At 36.4% G+C, this 17,043-nt stretch overlaps 1 protein-coding gene across 1 annotated transcript; it reads left to right on the top strand.

Moving 5' to 3' along the window:
* Window positions 1–459: 459 nt before the first annotated feature.
* Window positions 460–16,796, top strand: PACSIN2 (protein kinase C and casein kinase substrate in neurons 2; the record flags this gene model as incomplete). Its single annotated transcript, XM_008946877.1, has 9 exons — window positions 460–616; window positions 1,371–1,606; window positions 2,297–2,452; window positions 3,504–3,679; window positions 6,275–6,395; window positions 8,561–8,685; window positions 9,400–9,516; window positions 10,479–10,675; window positions 14,978–16,796. Coding segments are annotated over 9 exons (1,398 nt in total), but the record flags the coding sequence as incomplete, so codon positions are not given.
* Between the last annotated feature and the right edge of the window lie 247 nt (window positions 16,797–17,043).

The raw sequence follows: 17,043 nt of genomic DNA, 5'->3' as shown, positions 1-17,043 counted from the left end.
TATACTGCACTTAAAAACTATTATTATGTTTGTTAGAGATGTTGCAATATTCCTTTGCATCAATTTGCAGTTTTATTAATCCTGAACGATGAAACACAGCATAAAATTAAGGCATTAGATGCTTATTAATAAGCATGGAAAAGGGAAGTGCTTTATTGATGTTAAATGTCTCGATTGTCTAAAACATTACTGACCCAATAATGGTGCAGAATGGTTGTGATGACTGCCTGTAATTACAGGGCTAATAAAATATAATGAACTTTTCACTTGTAGTACCTTTTATACAGGGGAACTTGTGGCCTTTGGTGTTACTGAAGTTAAGCTTTAAGATGAATTGAGAAATACCTTACACTATAATTCATTATCTCGCTCCTAGGTAATAGTATTTGTGTTAATTAGAGATGTATGTTGTTTTCAGAGCTTTCAAGCAGGAACTGTCAAATATTTGTCTCTTTGTAGGTTGGGAATTACAAGCGGACAGTAAAACGAATTGATGATGGGCACAGACTTTGCAATGATCTCATGAACTGTATTCACGAACGGGCACGAATAGAGAAGGTCTATGCTCAGCAGCTTACAGAATGGGCAAAAAGGTGGAAACAGCTTGTGGAAAAAGGTAATGCCTTCTGATTTTGAACTCTGCAAATTCCTCAAGTAGAAAAAAAAAATATTTCTGTGTATCTTTGGTAAGTACAAAGTAGAAATTTTGTGCTTTTTAGCTTATAATGGAGTCTTTGCAAAAGACTCAGTAATGTAAAAAATGATAGGGCTTTTCTTGATAAAAGACAGACAAACAAAGCCCTACTTCTTTGCTAGTTTGCTCATTTCTTGCTGGAGCAGAGGAATCTTGTTCCAGTGTTGAGGTACACAAACAGACTGAGTTGTAGAGAACTGGCTGTTTCTGGGTGACTAGAATGGTATAGAACACAGTTTGAAAAGTGTACCTGAATAATAAGGGGGCAGAGGTTGTAGGGGAAGGATTAATGCTAGAAGAGCTAGGCATTGCTCTGATGGAAGGATAATCTGATACCATCTTAATACGTTCTGAAATATTTAGTCATTTCCTAGTTACCCATGCTTCAAAAAGTTTGTTGAGAAATTGAAGACAGTTCAAAGAGGAGCTAATAGGTGGAATACTGAGAATCGTGGTACAAAGAGGAGGCCATTGTTGACTAAGTAGTATTTCTTCTGGTGTAAAAATGTGTAATATTCTAAATTTATTTGAAAGGAAACTGTTGTGTTTCCTAGGTTTGCATCAATACCGATGTTTAAAAGTGAATATAAGTCAATAGTTTTAGGTAGTTTCTTGGGAATTTAAGTTCCACGTGGAACAGATGGTTACTGAGAATGACACTTTCTGTTGTGTTTAGGCCCACAGTATGGAACAGTAGAAAGGGCTTGGTGTGCTTTTATGTCAGAAGCTGAAAAAGTGAGTGAACTACATCTAGAAGTAAAAGGTTCACTGATGAATGAAGACTTTGAAAAAATCAAGAACTGGCAGAAGGAAGCCTTTCATAAACAAATGATGGGAGGATTTAAGGAAACCAAGGAAGCAGAAGATGGATTTAGGAAAGCTCAGAAACCTTGGGCAAAAAAGCTGAAAGAGGTACAGCAGTAGATTATGTATTAGATATCCTGTGTTACAGTAGTTTAATGTCTCAGATCTCTATAAGGGAGTAAACTCCCTATTCTCTCTGCTGGACCCTCCTTTCTTGAAAAGATCTCTTGCTTTCTGTCCTCTCCTGAAAATAAGTATTTTTTTTTCTTGGTCTCTCCTAATCTTGGTGATATAAGTGAAATCTGGAAAAAAAAATGCAATTTAAGCTATGATTTTAAAAGTATTTGATTTCATGCATGTGTTTGTGTGGGGTTTTTTTGATTGGTGTGTGTTTGTTAGTTTTGGTTTGTTTTTTTTCCCTTGTCATAAAACATCATTGTTGAGTAATGGGCTTGTATAAGGGGACCAGGAGAACATGGTCAGGAGGAAAAAATGTTCTACTGGGCACTTTTTGTAAACCTTTTATTGAGTCTGTTCCATGCTTCTCTAAGCTGTATGAGTGAGACTTCTTTTATGGTGAGAGAATGCAGATTCATAAGTACCATGATGGTTTCCTTACTTTGATTCTTCTGTGTTATTCATTCCTTGGCCTAAATGAAAAAAAAAAAAGGAACATCTGGAGGCAAAACCTGATTCTTTCTTTTCTTTCTTCATTGTGGCATGATTATAAAGCTAAAAAAAAATCTGTTGGTGTTGTACAAACTGTCCCAGGTGCAAAAATTCAAATCTACTTTGTAGGTGGAAGCTGCAAAGAAAGCGTACCACGCAGCCTGCAAAGAGGAGAAGCTGGCTGTATCTAGAGAAACAAATAGCAAAGCTGATCCAACACTAAATCCTGAACAACTTAAGAAATTACAAGACAAAGTGGAGAGAAGCAAACAAGATGTACTAAAGGTATCCTGTATGCTAACATACTGTTCATATGCAGTATTTTTATCCTAAAGGATGTGCATATTTAAGCTTTCTTTCCTTCCTAATGTGCTGTGGACTGTGGAGATCACTATCAGTTACAGTTCAACACCAAAATTCAGAGTTTTCTCCAAAGCTTATGCCATCACCAAGTTCTTCTGTGAAGAATGGATAATGTATTATCTCTAGTTCATGTAATTACTTTCAGCAGGGAAAGAAGCAGAATAAGAGAGCAAACTTCTAGGGCAGAGTTCTGCTCATTTAGTAGTGAGGGTTGAGTTATTTCACAAGAGGCTGTGAGATAGGTACTTGAAGCTTGCTGACAACATCTAAACTTGTTGACATTCTTCACTGCAGAATGTATTTTTTTTTTTTTAAGTAAGCAAGCTGATAAAAAAGCACTTTTGGAAATTACATTGTATTGCCTCATTTGGTTTATCTCTTTTGTGGGCTCCTATCAAGAGGCTCTTCTTGTGTGACTTTCTTCAAAGACTTCTTTTCTCTTTGAGAATGCTGTTCTGTGATCTGTAAGGCTGATGCTACATTGGGTGGGATCCTAATTCCTGTTTATGCACTACTTGTGTAAATTGGTGTAGATTCTGAGGGTCTGTCTATTAACTGAGCTCACAGTATATGTGATTTATGTTCACAGAGATGGATACAATGTTTGGATCTTTGGTCATAACTGACAGTGAACAATAAATTACCAAAGGGGAAAAGAAAACACATTGAAAATATTTGGAGATCTTTAAATAAGAGACTTGTAGCTTGAAAGACTGTCTGCTTTATCTTTGATTTTTGTTTAGTATTGCATTAATGTTTGCCATAGTTGCTGTTAAAAAGCCAGAGAAGAGGCTTAGAACTTTATTGATCTGCATTTTTGTTGATTACTGTCATCATGACATAACATAGGCCATAAAAAGAGAATGTGGTTTGGGAACTTCTGGTCTAAGTCCTGGCCCTTGCTACGTTGACAAGTCTGTTACGTAGGGTAGTAATGCAATACATTGCTAATTGTTTGGTTTTGTACCCACAGACAAAAGAAAAGTATGAAAAATCACTGAAAGAATTAGATAATGCCACTCCTCAATATATGGAAAATATGGAGCAGGTCTTTGAACAGTGTCAGCAGTTTGAGGAAAAACGCTTACGTTTCTTTCGAGAAGTGCTACTGGAAGTTCAAAAACACCTGGACTTGTCTAATGCTGCAAGGTAAAACTGTAAGATTTTAATGCTTAATACTTTTCAGTGAAAAATAATCCATACTTTTGAATACAACAGAGTTTGGAATTTGATTTATTTCTAATCTTCAATTTGTTTAAAGTGTAAGAGACTAATTCTTTGTTTTTCCTAATATCAGATTAGCATCTACCCCTAACGTTTGCTAGTCTTATTTAACACTGTTAAAATGAACCAAGAGACCCTCATTGTTGTTGTATTATAATCAAATGTGAGCTAGTTAGAAAGGATTCAGAGTTCAGAATCAAAGAATGCTGGAGGGTTTTGGTATATTGTGTTTCTTGCATGTTTACTGGAGAACAAGCTAGAATTTATTGGTGTAAGACAGCATGAACTTCATAGCATGAACACATCCATTGTTAAATTATGAGAGCTAAGTCTAAAGGAACTGCCTTAACCAGGGGATAAATGTTAAAGGTCTCTTGGTTGACTGTTGCTGAACTCCTGTCCATCTTAATTTTAAAGTCTGCCCTTTGGACTGTAGAATGTATAAAGTATGTAATTTAGGTTTTGTGCCTGGGCCCTCCTCACTACATTCCAAGAAATCTAAACTTCTGCTGGGGAACTCAAACTAGAGCTCAGCAGCTTATTTTGTTAGACTGTGTGGCATATCATCAGCTAGTAGAGGCCATTTTCATACTTTGATTCATCAGCAAGACAGGGGTTATAATGGTTGTTTTCTCTTGCATTTGAGAAGACAGACACTGGAGTACTTGCAGCAGATGCTGTAACTTTAGTGGTATTTTACACCCCACTTGTAACATGAATTGGCACTTCAATTAATATGAGAAAAATATGCTCCTGCCTGGCTGCTCATTTGTTCCCTCTCCTGCTGGTGAGAAAACTCTTATGGTTGTCCACCCAGGGGAATTAATGAACTGATCAGGGTAACCTGGGGCAGGAAGAATCTAGTTTGGTTTTAACCCAGATCCATGTTCCAAATGTACTTGCTATAGTCACACGAATGTTAGTGCTAGCAAGTGAAGGGAGTGACATAGGGGCAAGAACAAATGCAGAGCAAGCAATAGCTAAGGGCAAGATCACTTCTTTTAGTGGCATTATAATTTTGGATTGCTTCAAAGTTTATATGGAACTGCTGTGAAAGGTTCTTTTTACTCTCACAGTAGGTAGGTAGGATTGATGCCCATTCAAATTCAATTTACTCAGGTTGAAAGAAACAACAGAACATAAATGGAGAAATTGTTGACTTGAAGAGCAGAGTAGAGGGGAAGACTAGAGAAAATAACCAAGTGGAGAGGCAGTGGTTTCCTTCTAAGATACTTAAGAGGTTCAGGAATAGTATCTTATGGTATGTTAATAAGTTGCAAACAAAGCACAGAACTACATGGATAAAACTAGGGATAAAGTAACTGTAACTATCTATTTCTTTATCTGTCTTTCTATGAACACACAATAAGTGCAGAAAAAATCCACAAATGGAAGTCTGATTTTTAACTTTCTTAAGATTAAAAATGCTGGAAAGCACAGTCCAGACAACAGCCCTGTTTTCTGCAGATGTAGACCTCCAGTTCATTGTTGATTTAACTGATGGCTAGTGAGTCATTCAAAACTGTTTATTCCCTTTCTTGAAACACATGCCACTCTGTTGCTGAAATACATTCAAAGAGCCATGGATGTAGGGGAGAAAAACCATACCACCTACATGTTAAAGCAGCCAAGTAATATATAGAAATGCAGAAATTTGGAAGTAAGGTTGATTCCGTGACAATATACTACTACAATGAATTCTAAATTTTGTGTAACTTGGTCTGGAGGGATTTCCCCATATTCTTTCAATCTTGAATACAGAATAGCAGTTCTGTGTCTCTTGTATTAAGCCTTGTGGGTGCTGTGTTAAGACAACACAAAGTACTCTGAGTTCCATATTGGGTTTTTTGGTATAAAAAAAGTCTATTTGTAGTCACACTCTGTAGAGTGAATATATCATGTGCATGGTCTAGGATCAAGGGATCAAAGTTGATCTGCAACATGACTTATATTCTGTAAAATACTTAATTCTTTAACAAAAAACCAATTAGACTAAGATATAACTAAAAGTAGTATCATTCTTTTTTTTATAGTATTTGATATTTTGCATAGATAGTAGTTAGTAAAATCATAGAGTATCTAAAACAACAAAAGCAGTTAGCAGATATTGTACTTACACAGGAAAATGGTTAACCCATCTAACACCAGTTCAGTTGCTTTATACAAGAGTCATAACTGTAAAATCTGGCAAGTGAGCTTACTCTTCCTTTTTTACAGGTGGTTAATATGTCTGTCAGTTTTAAAAAATCTCTCTTGCTGTACATCTTTTTCAATACTACTGTGAACTTTGAAGAAAAAAAAAATAAATCTGACTAGAGGATTTGTCTTGTTTCTAAATGTTATACTAATCTGAAGACAATTTTTTTTTTAGTTTTACAAAATCTCTCTTGCTGTTCATCTTTTTCAACACTACTGTGAACTTTGAAGAAAAAACTAAAAAAAAAAAAAAAACAAATCTGACTAGAGGATTTGTTTTGTTTCTAAATGTTATACTAATCTGAAGACAATTTTTTTTTTCAGTTACAAAAATATCTACCGTGAGCTGGAACAGAACATCAAAACAGCAGATGCTGTCGAAGACCTGCGGTGGTTTAGAGCTAACCAGGGTCCAGGGATGTCAATGAACTGGCCTCAGTTTGAGGTAAGGTCAGAGTACTTAAAGCCCAGGTCTGTCTACTTTTTCCTCTATGCTTTTTCTTATGATGTTCCTTTCTGGTGTAACTCTTAAATTCAGGCTTTTAGCAGTGATTTGTTTTGCTTTTACAAGTCATGGTTGTTTTCTTTTCTTGATTTCCATTGGTGTCTCTCTCCTCTTTCCTGCAACTATATCAGGCACCTATTTAAAAAGAAAAGGAGTAAACCAGAAAACATTGCAGTGACTTATTAAATTTTTTAATTTTTTTTTAAAGCTAAAGTCATTACTGAAGTCATGAGTCATAAGCTGTGGTTTAGTTGATACACTTCTGGCAGCTGTATATGTTATGCTATATGTTTTACTTCTCCCCTTTGGTGTCAGACTTCAGTTTGAATCTCCTTGCTGTTAGCAGGCAATTATAGTGTAGGCACTAAAGACTTGGAAAAAGTTTGAACTAAATACTTTAATCAGTCCTGAAAAATTGTTATTTATAAGTCTTAATTACTTTTTTCAATGCTGTTGCAATAAAACTTCCACCTTTAACTAGGCAGTAATTTTATTGCTGAATGCCATCTTCAAAAGTAAGGAATTTTTTTAGGGAGTGTTCTGCTAACTTAGCCTACATGAAAAAAAGTACCAAAATCTGTCAGTGAAGAATATACTATCAAAGTATCAAATAAAACTATCAAATAGCTGGAACTGGGGTGAGTTTATCTGACCAGAATCATGGGTTTAGTTGAAATAATTCTAGGCATTAAATGAAGGGAGTGGAAGCATGGAGTGTTTGTTCACTGTTCTCTTATTAGCCATAAGGGAAATTACCACTTGTTTTTAAAAATGCTAACTTTAGGTTAGAAGGTTTCAGGAAGAAAACTCCTAATGGTACTGCAGAATATCTTTGCCTGAAATGCCAAACTACAGTTAGTTCTGTGCAGGGAAAGTACCACCCTTTTTCATAAATGTAATTATTAATAGATTAAATACTGTTGTTACTATTTTTCTAATCAAGTTTTTTCTCATTTACATGCTACAAGGATGATGTAAGTAAAAAAAAATCATGATCAAATGAATATGAAATTGCATTATATACTGCAAATATGCTTAGGTCAGTGGTCTTTAAACTGTGGTAACTCAGAAATCAGATATGTATTTGTACAAACTTACAATAATTGAGTATCTCTGAAAAGTTGGCCAGAAATCACTTAAGACTGACTGTGCTAGAAGTATAAACTAGTAACAGTAGCAACTTGCAGTATTTTTGTTTCCTTGTTAAAATACTTGCCTCAAATGCTATCTTTTCTATAGCTAACTAACTTTTTCCTGACTTTTTTTTTCTTTTAAGGCTTCTGAGATGAAACATGTCTCAGCATAAGATATTTGTGTGCATCAAGTTGGTTCTCTGTTGGTGTCTGCTTTATGTCAGTATGCAGCTTAGTTTGACTTGACAGGTAGTTGTGTTTAGGTCTCATTGTGCCTGTCCATCTGCCTTCCAAAACATCTGAGTCATTCCAAAGATCAAGGAGGGGATACTTTTACAAATGGCATCATGAATCTTTTCAACATTTGTGTTGATTTGAGCCTTAACCCTTATGGATGGCTTTTAAGGACAATACATTTCACTAAATCTAGAGTGATGTACCGTGAGGGCTCAAATCTTAGGGACAGAAGAAATTATACACAATGAGTTTAAATAATTAGTCTTCTTTGTAGGTCATTCTTGGGGCACTTCTGGAGAAGTAAGCCCTGTCTTAAATTAGGCTATAATACCTTTTTAAATTAAATCTAAGTTTACCTTGTAAAGCCATTGGCATTATTTGAAACAATGAGCCCTCTCAGTACCACTTTGAAAGAGCTGCACTGACCAGCTCCTTTGATTTCTCTAGTTGTATCACATACCTGGTATTTTAAGTCTTCTCAAGGTGTTCAGAATTCCAAGCAGAGAAGTACAGATAACCTTGGGATTTTGCAAGTAACATAGATATGTTTGCATTGTTAGGGTAAAAACTAAATGAGAGCTATAACTGAAACATTTAGTGTCTTTTTTTTTTTTTTTAATTACCATTTGTACTGCTATATGTATAAATGTATATTCCATAACTCAGTCTGCAAATTAAATGTGGTAATTACTTGTTGAGTTAAATTTCTCAGTCACATTTTGCATTAATTGATAGGAGTGGTCTGCAGATCTGAATCGCACTCTCAGTAGAAGAGAAAAGAAGAAGGCTTCTGATGGAGTGACTTTGACTGGTATTAATCAGACAGGAGATCAAGTTTCACAGCCTAACAAACATAGCAGGTATTTTTTTTTTTTTTCCATGCTTAAAAAGACTAACTGGAAAGGATTGTTATCTTCAAGTACATTAAGCACTATGGGATCAAAAAGTCACTGTCCAACCAAACATTAATTACCTATAAGCATAGTGATAGATATAAGTCATATATAAGTGATGTGTTTCTGCAGATCACAAAATATTTTGGGAATTATTCTTCATTTTGCAGTTGTTTCCACTGTGTACTAAAAGAAACCAAATTTCATGAGAAACTGAACTTTCTGTATCTCATCTGGTAGTTAGTCTATTGGTGTCTTTCTATCTCTAGACATGACAATTATGCTTTGAAATCTTAGCTTGAAATACATTTAGTCACTTCAAAATTCTGGATGTGATGAATACAAAACCATTAATATCAGCTGCTTTAGAAAAGAATGAAACTGGCTAGAAAATTGCACTGCCTTTTATTGCAGGCAGTAAGAAGAAGAAATTTTGGTCCACGAAAGATATTCTAATTCTGGAGGAATGTATTGTATGTAAGACTTTCCAAACTTTCTCGAGTCTTAGACTCGACAGAAGTATGGTTTTCTTGTTTGGGTGTGTTTTTTGGTTTTGTTTTGTTTGGTTTTATTTTTTTTACTAGAAAATGGGTCTGCTAAGAAACTTAGTGGGACGCCAATGACAGTGTTTTACTCTTCAACAGATAGGATCACCATAATGCTCTTTCTTTTCCAAATTAGCGGTCTTAGTGTCCAGAGTAACACAGTGCAGTCAGTACAATCAAGTTACAATCCCTTTGAAGATGAAGAAGATACTGGGAGTACTGTCAGTGAAAAGGAGGACAATAAGATCAAAAAGTTGGTGAAAAGTTGTTTTTTAATTGTTTTCGTACTCGCACTTTCTCTATCCAGGGTTTTCTGTGTTTGGGTTCTGTAACACTATGCCAGTCAGTGCATGAAGTCCTTTTCAGTGGTTATGTAAGCAACACTGTGACCTAACTTATCTTTCCTAACAGATGCAGTATCTGTTGCCTTGATCTTTGATTTAAAAGTGCTGGGGTTATTTGCAGTTGCTAACAGAACTGCTGTTGCTTTTTTCCTCCCTTTACCAGTCCTATAAACTGTTCAAACTGATGGATTTTTCTAGTGAAGCTGCTTCTGGAGCTTTACTGCTCTGAGTGTTTTCGCTGACTAAATCTCCTTTTATGATTGCTTTCTTTTTATTTAGGACCTTCTCAAACAGCTGCCTCTTGCTTCAGTATGCACATGTAGGGATGTCATACTACTCACTTAAATGGCATGTGCATGCTCAACAGAGAACTTTTCTTTAAATGATCAAGTTGTTGCAGTATAACAGTTTCTTTCTTGGTGGATTGCAAAGTACAGAAAGTGTTGAAGGGATGTTGTAGAGGTGCATAGAGATTTGGGAGAAAGGTTCTGCAAAGGAATTTAAGTGTCTTATCCTAAACAAGATAATTCTTCTCATTTACCTGCACACCTTTTACCTTTCTGGAGTAAATAATCCCATGGATTATATAGATTTCTTCATAAAGTAGATTTTGGAGTTTGTGGGGAGGTTGTCTTTGATACCTTCTTCTTTTGCCTTTTTCTAACTTTGTAAATATATTGCAAGAATGCCTTTTTTTTTTTTTTGAATGAGTCATTGTCAGCTAAAGATAGGTGTGAAGACAGCGGAAATAAACTTCAAAACTGAGCCTTAGAGTGGAGTGTAATCCTAATTAAGGGAACTGGTATCTTAGTGGTGTGTCTACACTCCTAGTTTAAGAGCAGGAAAGAGTAATTTTAAAAATTGTTTTCAGTGTTAGCAGCTATGAGAAAAACCAAAGCTACCCTACGGATTGGTCTGACGAAGAGTCCAACAATCCCTTCTCTTCCACTGATGCAAATGGAGACACCAACCCATTTGATGAGGATACCTCTCCTGCCATGGAGGTGCGAGTACGTGCGCTCTACGACTATGAGGGCCAAGAGCAAGATGAACTCAGCTTTAAAGCTGGTGAGTTTACAGCATTCATGTAAAATATTTATCAAAACGAGAAAGTGGGGAGGAGTTTTTCTCTTCAGCTTTTGTTTTCTGAAGTCACCTGTCTCCCTGAACATACAACTCCATTTACAGGATCCTATCTAACCCTCACCCTTCCTGATAGTGCTGCTTAGTATCTCCTGTTTGGAAGCCTTGGCTTCTAACCTGTTAGGAATGTGTTGGGATGCATCTGTTTTGGATATTCCTTCTTACCATCTTGTGTTAAATAAAATGAACAACAAGCTGCAGGTCTGATAATCTTTTTTCTTCTTCTTTTCTTGGTGGCAGTAACAGCTGCTGCTTTTAGCTGTCTGGAAATGCTAACTCTATAAAACTGATCTTTTTGAAGGAAAAGACTACAGCAGCTAATCTTAAAACATTATGTAATCAACTGATAGGGTTTTTTTCTGTTTAAACTGGCAGCATCCCTTTTTTGGATGCCTGTTTCCTACAGTGCTAACTTTTTAAGGTTGAAAACTTTCTATCCTGCTCTAGTGTATGTTAAGTACAGTAACTGTCTACCTGCTTCTTCATCTTCCATTATGTTGTGGTACACTGGCTATACATCTCTCTTCTTGGGATGTTGTATTACCCTTGACCTTTTTTTTTTTTTCATTTTTTTTGTTTTACCCCACTGCTAGAGAATAGAATAGAGGCAAATGACAAGAGAGACCTATGCCACAGTATGTTTCCACACAGAAGCTGGCACAAGGGTATGATGGCTGCGTGCCATGCATGCTGCTGCCTCTGGTTGGTCTGGGCTAGTTCTGCCAGCCATTGTGTGCTGACTGATTGCCCTGGGCATCGTCCTTCTCAGCCCCCCAAGCAGGAGACAGAATTCCAAGTTTCCATGACCTGGCCAGCCCGGGCCCAGCACCCTCTAGTGATGAAAAGTGAAGTCTACACGCCCTCCACATGTTTAGAGCTCTAATCTGGGCCAATTCTCTACTGTCTTGCCCAGAACTGCACATGAAAAGTTTAGTAACTGGGAATCCCAGAACAGGATTGGATGAGTAGTCTAGTGAAAGCAAACAGAACTTCAGTTCGTGGAGCTGAGCTAGGCAATCTCATTAATCTTGTCTCATTTCCTGTTGGCTTGTCATTTACTCCTTTCTCTGTAATGACTGACTTGTAACGGAAAACGAGTCAGTCATTGCAAGACGGCTTGAGAAAACTTTTGTTTCTACTTCCCTTTCAGCTGTGTTTATAAGAAGTATGCTACTTAAACACTGTTTGCTATGGGTCCCAGATGTTGGAGCTGGAAGTTAATACAGTAAACAAGTCAGTGATGTAGCTGATCAGGGAACTGCTTAGGCCTCCACTCTCCTTATGGAGAAAGGTGGTGCTCAGAACACTGTATTTCTAGGTCATATTCTAAATGCACTTTGTGTCTTTCAAACCAGAAAGCCCAGCAACTCAGGTGTTGGTGATCCTGCCTTTCACTCACCTCCCTCCTTTGGCACTAGTGAAACTCCATACTGACTTTTCTTCTGTGTGGCCAAGTACTGCAGGTTTCCAGAGAGGAGGAATGTGTTGGTTTGTCCATTAGCTTTTGCTGAACTGTGCCCTGACAGAAAGGCAGTAGTACCAAAGCATCTGGAGCTTTCTCTGCAACGCACAGCAGCTAAAATTATTCCTCTTTTTGTAGACTTCCACTGCTCCTGTTCTTCTCAGCAGGGGATGGAAGTATGCTAATCCTCTTGAAATGCATGTGTTGTGCCTGTGAAGCACCAGGGTGGCATTCCAGGCGTTCACAGGAACAAGCCTCTCAGTGGCAAAGCTGTGCAATGTTTATACACACAGATGTAATGCTTGAATACTAAGTTAAGCCTTCTGGGCTCTGTGACTTGCACTGAACTATTGGAACCACATGGTTCTCAGTGTGAGGTCTCTGGAAATAAAGTACAGGAAGTATGGACTGGTATCTACTTAGGCTTAACTTAATAATAGCTTAATACCTTAGAAGGAAGAGCATTAATATATGTTATAACACCAAATTACATGATTCTGTCAGTTGTAGGAAAGGGATGACATGCTACACTATGAATCCCTTACAGAAGCTGACTTACAGGATGGCTACAGTCACACACACTTAGTTTTTAGACAGAAGTATTACTGTGACTAGATTTACACTGAACACACAAGACTAAGGAAAAAAAATTCACCATGTCATGCAGGAGACAGTTTAAAATGTGTTCACTCCTGGGCTCCTATGTGGACTATGCCTGGACCCCTAAGGAGCTGTCAACAGAGGATTAATGCATTTTAGGGATCGATTTAGATGTACACTGATATTCTCAGATGAGATTTTATTGGTATTCAAAGAATTTGCCTTCAAAGCTTTTGGGATCACTCCTAGATCATGCTGTAGAACATACATGCTCTGCATAGTGTCCGTTAAATGTGTTCTAATACATGAAACTCCTTTTAATTAGTGGAATACTTTATAGATCTGGTGTTTTTTTCTTGGCAAAGAACTGTGAGAGGCTTCCAAAGAGGAAGAATAGCTTTGTTTATTCCTGTTTTATGAGAGGTTTTTCTAATCATGTAACAGGATGGGATGTAACCATCTGCCATGTGTGTCTCTCACCCTACTGTGTCTTTGCCACGGCTGACAAAAAGCAGCTACAGTAAACGTAGACCATGCAATGTTGTCAAAACATGTTCCTGAATATGCTGTGCTTATTGAAGTTGTTAGACTGTTTTCACTGCAAGTGTTGTGCAGATGATACTTTAAAAGTGGTAGTATTTTCAGAGATCTCCAAGATCTGTGTTTCCAAGTCCAAGCTGTTAATACAAGTGCAGGTGCATTGGGGCTTACTGTTAATGCAGTGTGGCTTTGACAGTCAACATTCTCACTCTGTTTTAAAATACACTTCATAGAAGTGGTGGGAATGCTTGGAATTGTGCACTCACTCATTCTGCAGCACTAGAAATGATGGGGAAAAAAACTGTAAAATGTATCCATAAACCAAATAGTCCACAGTGCCAAACATTTGTTCATTATGTTCTTTTATTATCTAGTAAAATTACACACTAGAGGAGTTGAGGCTTTAACCTTTTATTTTTAATCTAACAGAGCAGCTATAGAAGATAGATGGATTCTGAAGATTTAATATGAAGCTTGTCCATTTCTACCAAAGAATTTATAGTCCATAGGCTAGTTCAGTGCTCTCCTAAATGACACCAAGTCTCTGTATATTTATGGCCCTTTGAGGCTGTATTAAGTGGTTAATACCTTTAGCATGTATTTCATATTGCTAAGATGAAATGTAAATTAGTTTTACTAGGGAAATAATTTGACACAGATAAGACATGTGAGGGAATAATTACTTGGTGTAGCCTTTTTTGCCTGGCTAGGTGGATATTCATTTGCTGGGAGTCTGCAGACTCTCTGCCAGTGTATTTCCTAAGGATGTAAAACATGAGTTGTGCATGAGTCAAAATGAGGTTATGTTATAGTTCATAAGTGTCTGCATGGATAATCATTGGCAGCTTTAGCTGTGTAGGTTAGGAAGCAAATTCTGAGTTACTTTTTCTGGATCTACAACTGTACATCAGCTTTCAACAACATAAAGCTAGAGCAGTAAATGGGAAGTTAAATCCCAGTCCTTACATTTCTTAAAATAATGAGGAAGGGAGAGGGCTAGAGAGAGATATAACAACGTAGAAGGCAGAGGACTTCAAGTCTTTCTGCATCACAACCTAGTAGTGGTATACTGAAAAGCTGCAAGTATAACTGAAGAGAATTTTACTGCCATGCCTTCATTGTTACAGCATTTTCCTCATGTTCCATGAACTTAAAAGAGTATGCTTGCACTGACATTTGGTTGAAGGTTATAAATGTAGGATTATTCTGCTTGTTTAGAGGTAGTTGTACTATCCACAACTATCTTTGACTTTTCACACCCTTTAGATATAGGGGAGTCTTTGATATTATAGTGAAATAACACTATATATTTTCAAAAGTTTGCATTTTTTATTGTGCTTTAAAAAAAAAAACCTGCTACGACCTTTTCAAAATGCCATCAATGTAATGTTCTGTTTTGAAAGCAGCTTGTTTCTTCCTATTTTTTTTTTAAAATTGGAGGCTTTTCATCCCATATGTAAATATGTAAGTGGTATTCTTATCAAAAGTATGAAGAGAGAAAAAGGGAAGATTTAAAACTAGAGCAGGGGAAGGTAAGTGGACATGTGGAGCACTGTCACATCTTCCTAACATTGCCTAAAATGTTCCCTATTTGTTGACAACGTTCCTTCTTTTTTTTTTTCCAGGGGATGAGTTAACTAAAATGGAGAATGAAGATGAGCAGGGTTGGTGCAAAGGACGTCTGGACAATGGACAAATTGGTTTATACCCAGCAAACTATGTAGAACCAATCCAGTGACAAAGGACAAAGTTCATCCAGAAGTGTTGCAAAAGCTCTATAGACCTGTACAGTATATATTTAAAGCAAGAGGAAGCAGAATGATGTATAGAGTGTATATATTTTAATGAAAACGTGAGAGAAATCATGGTGATTTAAAGAGAAATGCCACAACTCATAGTTTCTCATTGTTTTCACAACTTGTGCACAATGCAAAGGAAAGGAGTTAGGTGGAAAAAAAATACTATGATAGGAAAAATACTTTTTAAGCTTTTTCTTCCCACATGGTCTGTTCTTGTGACTCCTAAACATTTTTTGCATTTTCTATGCTTGTGCCTCATCCTGCCCTGGGTATGTGGCTTATGCTCACTTTTGTTTAATCAGTTATTTTAAGTGACCTTCAGTAACTTGCAACTTGAATTTTAAAGATTATTATAGTTCATTTTCTATTTGTTCTGAGCAATGTCTGAAAGATGCAGTATTTTTTTATTTAAATGCTATGTAGTTAAGCACCTTTTTGTACGCTTGGATTTATCAATACTTAAATTATAACACAGATCTAGTCACCAGTTGACTGAATGAAAACTCTGTCCATGTTGTAATCTTTCTATGTTGTCAGCATGGCTTGAAGTTGTAAAACAAATACTGTATTTAATAAATATCTGTTACAGAAGGTTATTTGTAGCACAGATATCTGCAGGTGTCATGGGTTGGGATTCTATTCTGGCTGTTGTTACATGGTTTGACAGTTAAACTGAGAGTGTTCCATCTAGATCTTAAATGACACACAAAAGAAAGAGAAATGATACTTCTGTCCCAGAATAGTACCTATTTCCAGCACACATTTGCAGGGGGGGAAAAAATAATCTCCTTTAAACTGCTATATGATTTTTTGGGTGATTTGAAATGCTAAATCTGTGGAGACTAATTTTTTGAACAGAGAAGACTGTAAAATAGACTAAATGCTTTTTATTAAGAGCTTATCTATGTTGTGTATATGTACATATAATTTGATATTCCAGAATATAAAGAGCATGGCTATTAGTTATCAAGCCTTTTGATGTCAATAAGATTTAGACTGTTTTAAGAGTTTAAATTCTAGGTATATTTAAATCTGCTTTCCTGTCATATTCATTAATGTACCATAGACAAAGTATTCTGAAATTAGATTTTTCAGAAGTAAATACACTAAATTAATCAAAATCAGTATTTGTGGATAAATTTTTGGGTCAATATATAAACAACCTTTAGTCCTTACATGGATTACTGTAGCAGAACACTGTAAAATCTACATTTGTTTGCAGTTGCAACTTGATCATCTGTAATCATGTTAAATAATATGCATTTGTGACATTTAAAAGTGGGTTATAAAATCACAGCCAATTTGTGTTTAAAAGAAACCCCAGTTTCAGGTAAGTAGAGATGCAATGCTAGGAAGCTACACTGTAACAAAGCTAACACATCTATTTTGAGGTAACTATAAAACACTGTTGATAGTCTTGGACTTTGCTTTTTTGAGCTTATAGGTATATTTAGTCATCATTTTCAATGCATCAAAATGTGCAAGTTTTGGAAGTGGATGTATGTATGTGTCTGTCAAGGAAAACTTAGCAATGTAATTGTTCATCTGCAAGATGGTTGCTAAAATTGGCAGGAATTACTGGTTTGGGTCTCTGTATTGTAAGATATTTTAGAAAACAATAAAACCTGTTAATCTCTTAAACACACAGAATGCACCTCTTACTATTTTGATGGATGTGAAAATAGTCTTAGGAAGCAAACAATCTGTGCGTTTCATTGCAGTAGAAGGTGACAAAATCTGCATTGTCTGAAAAAAGCCATAAAGAGGATTAAGATCTCAGTGGCACTCTGCTGTTAAAAAAAGGGGAGGTGCAGTGCACAGAGGCTCTTGGCCAGACATTCCAGCAGAAAGCTTGTGGAACAGGAGGAGGCCATATCTTTTAGGGGTATGCA

The sequence above is a fragment of the Merops nubicus genome, unplaced genomic scaffold (assembly GCF_000691845.1).
Source record: "Merops nubicus isolate BGI_N331 unplaced genomic scaffold, ASM69184v1 scaffold13589, whole genome shotgun sequence".
NCBI lineage: Eukaryota > Metazoa > Chordata > Aves > Coraciiformes > Meropidae > Merops > Merops nubicus.
Note: the sequence above shows the minus strand (reverse complement) of the source record. Positions and strands in the feature narration are given on the sequence as shown.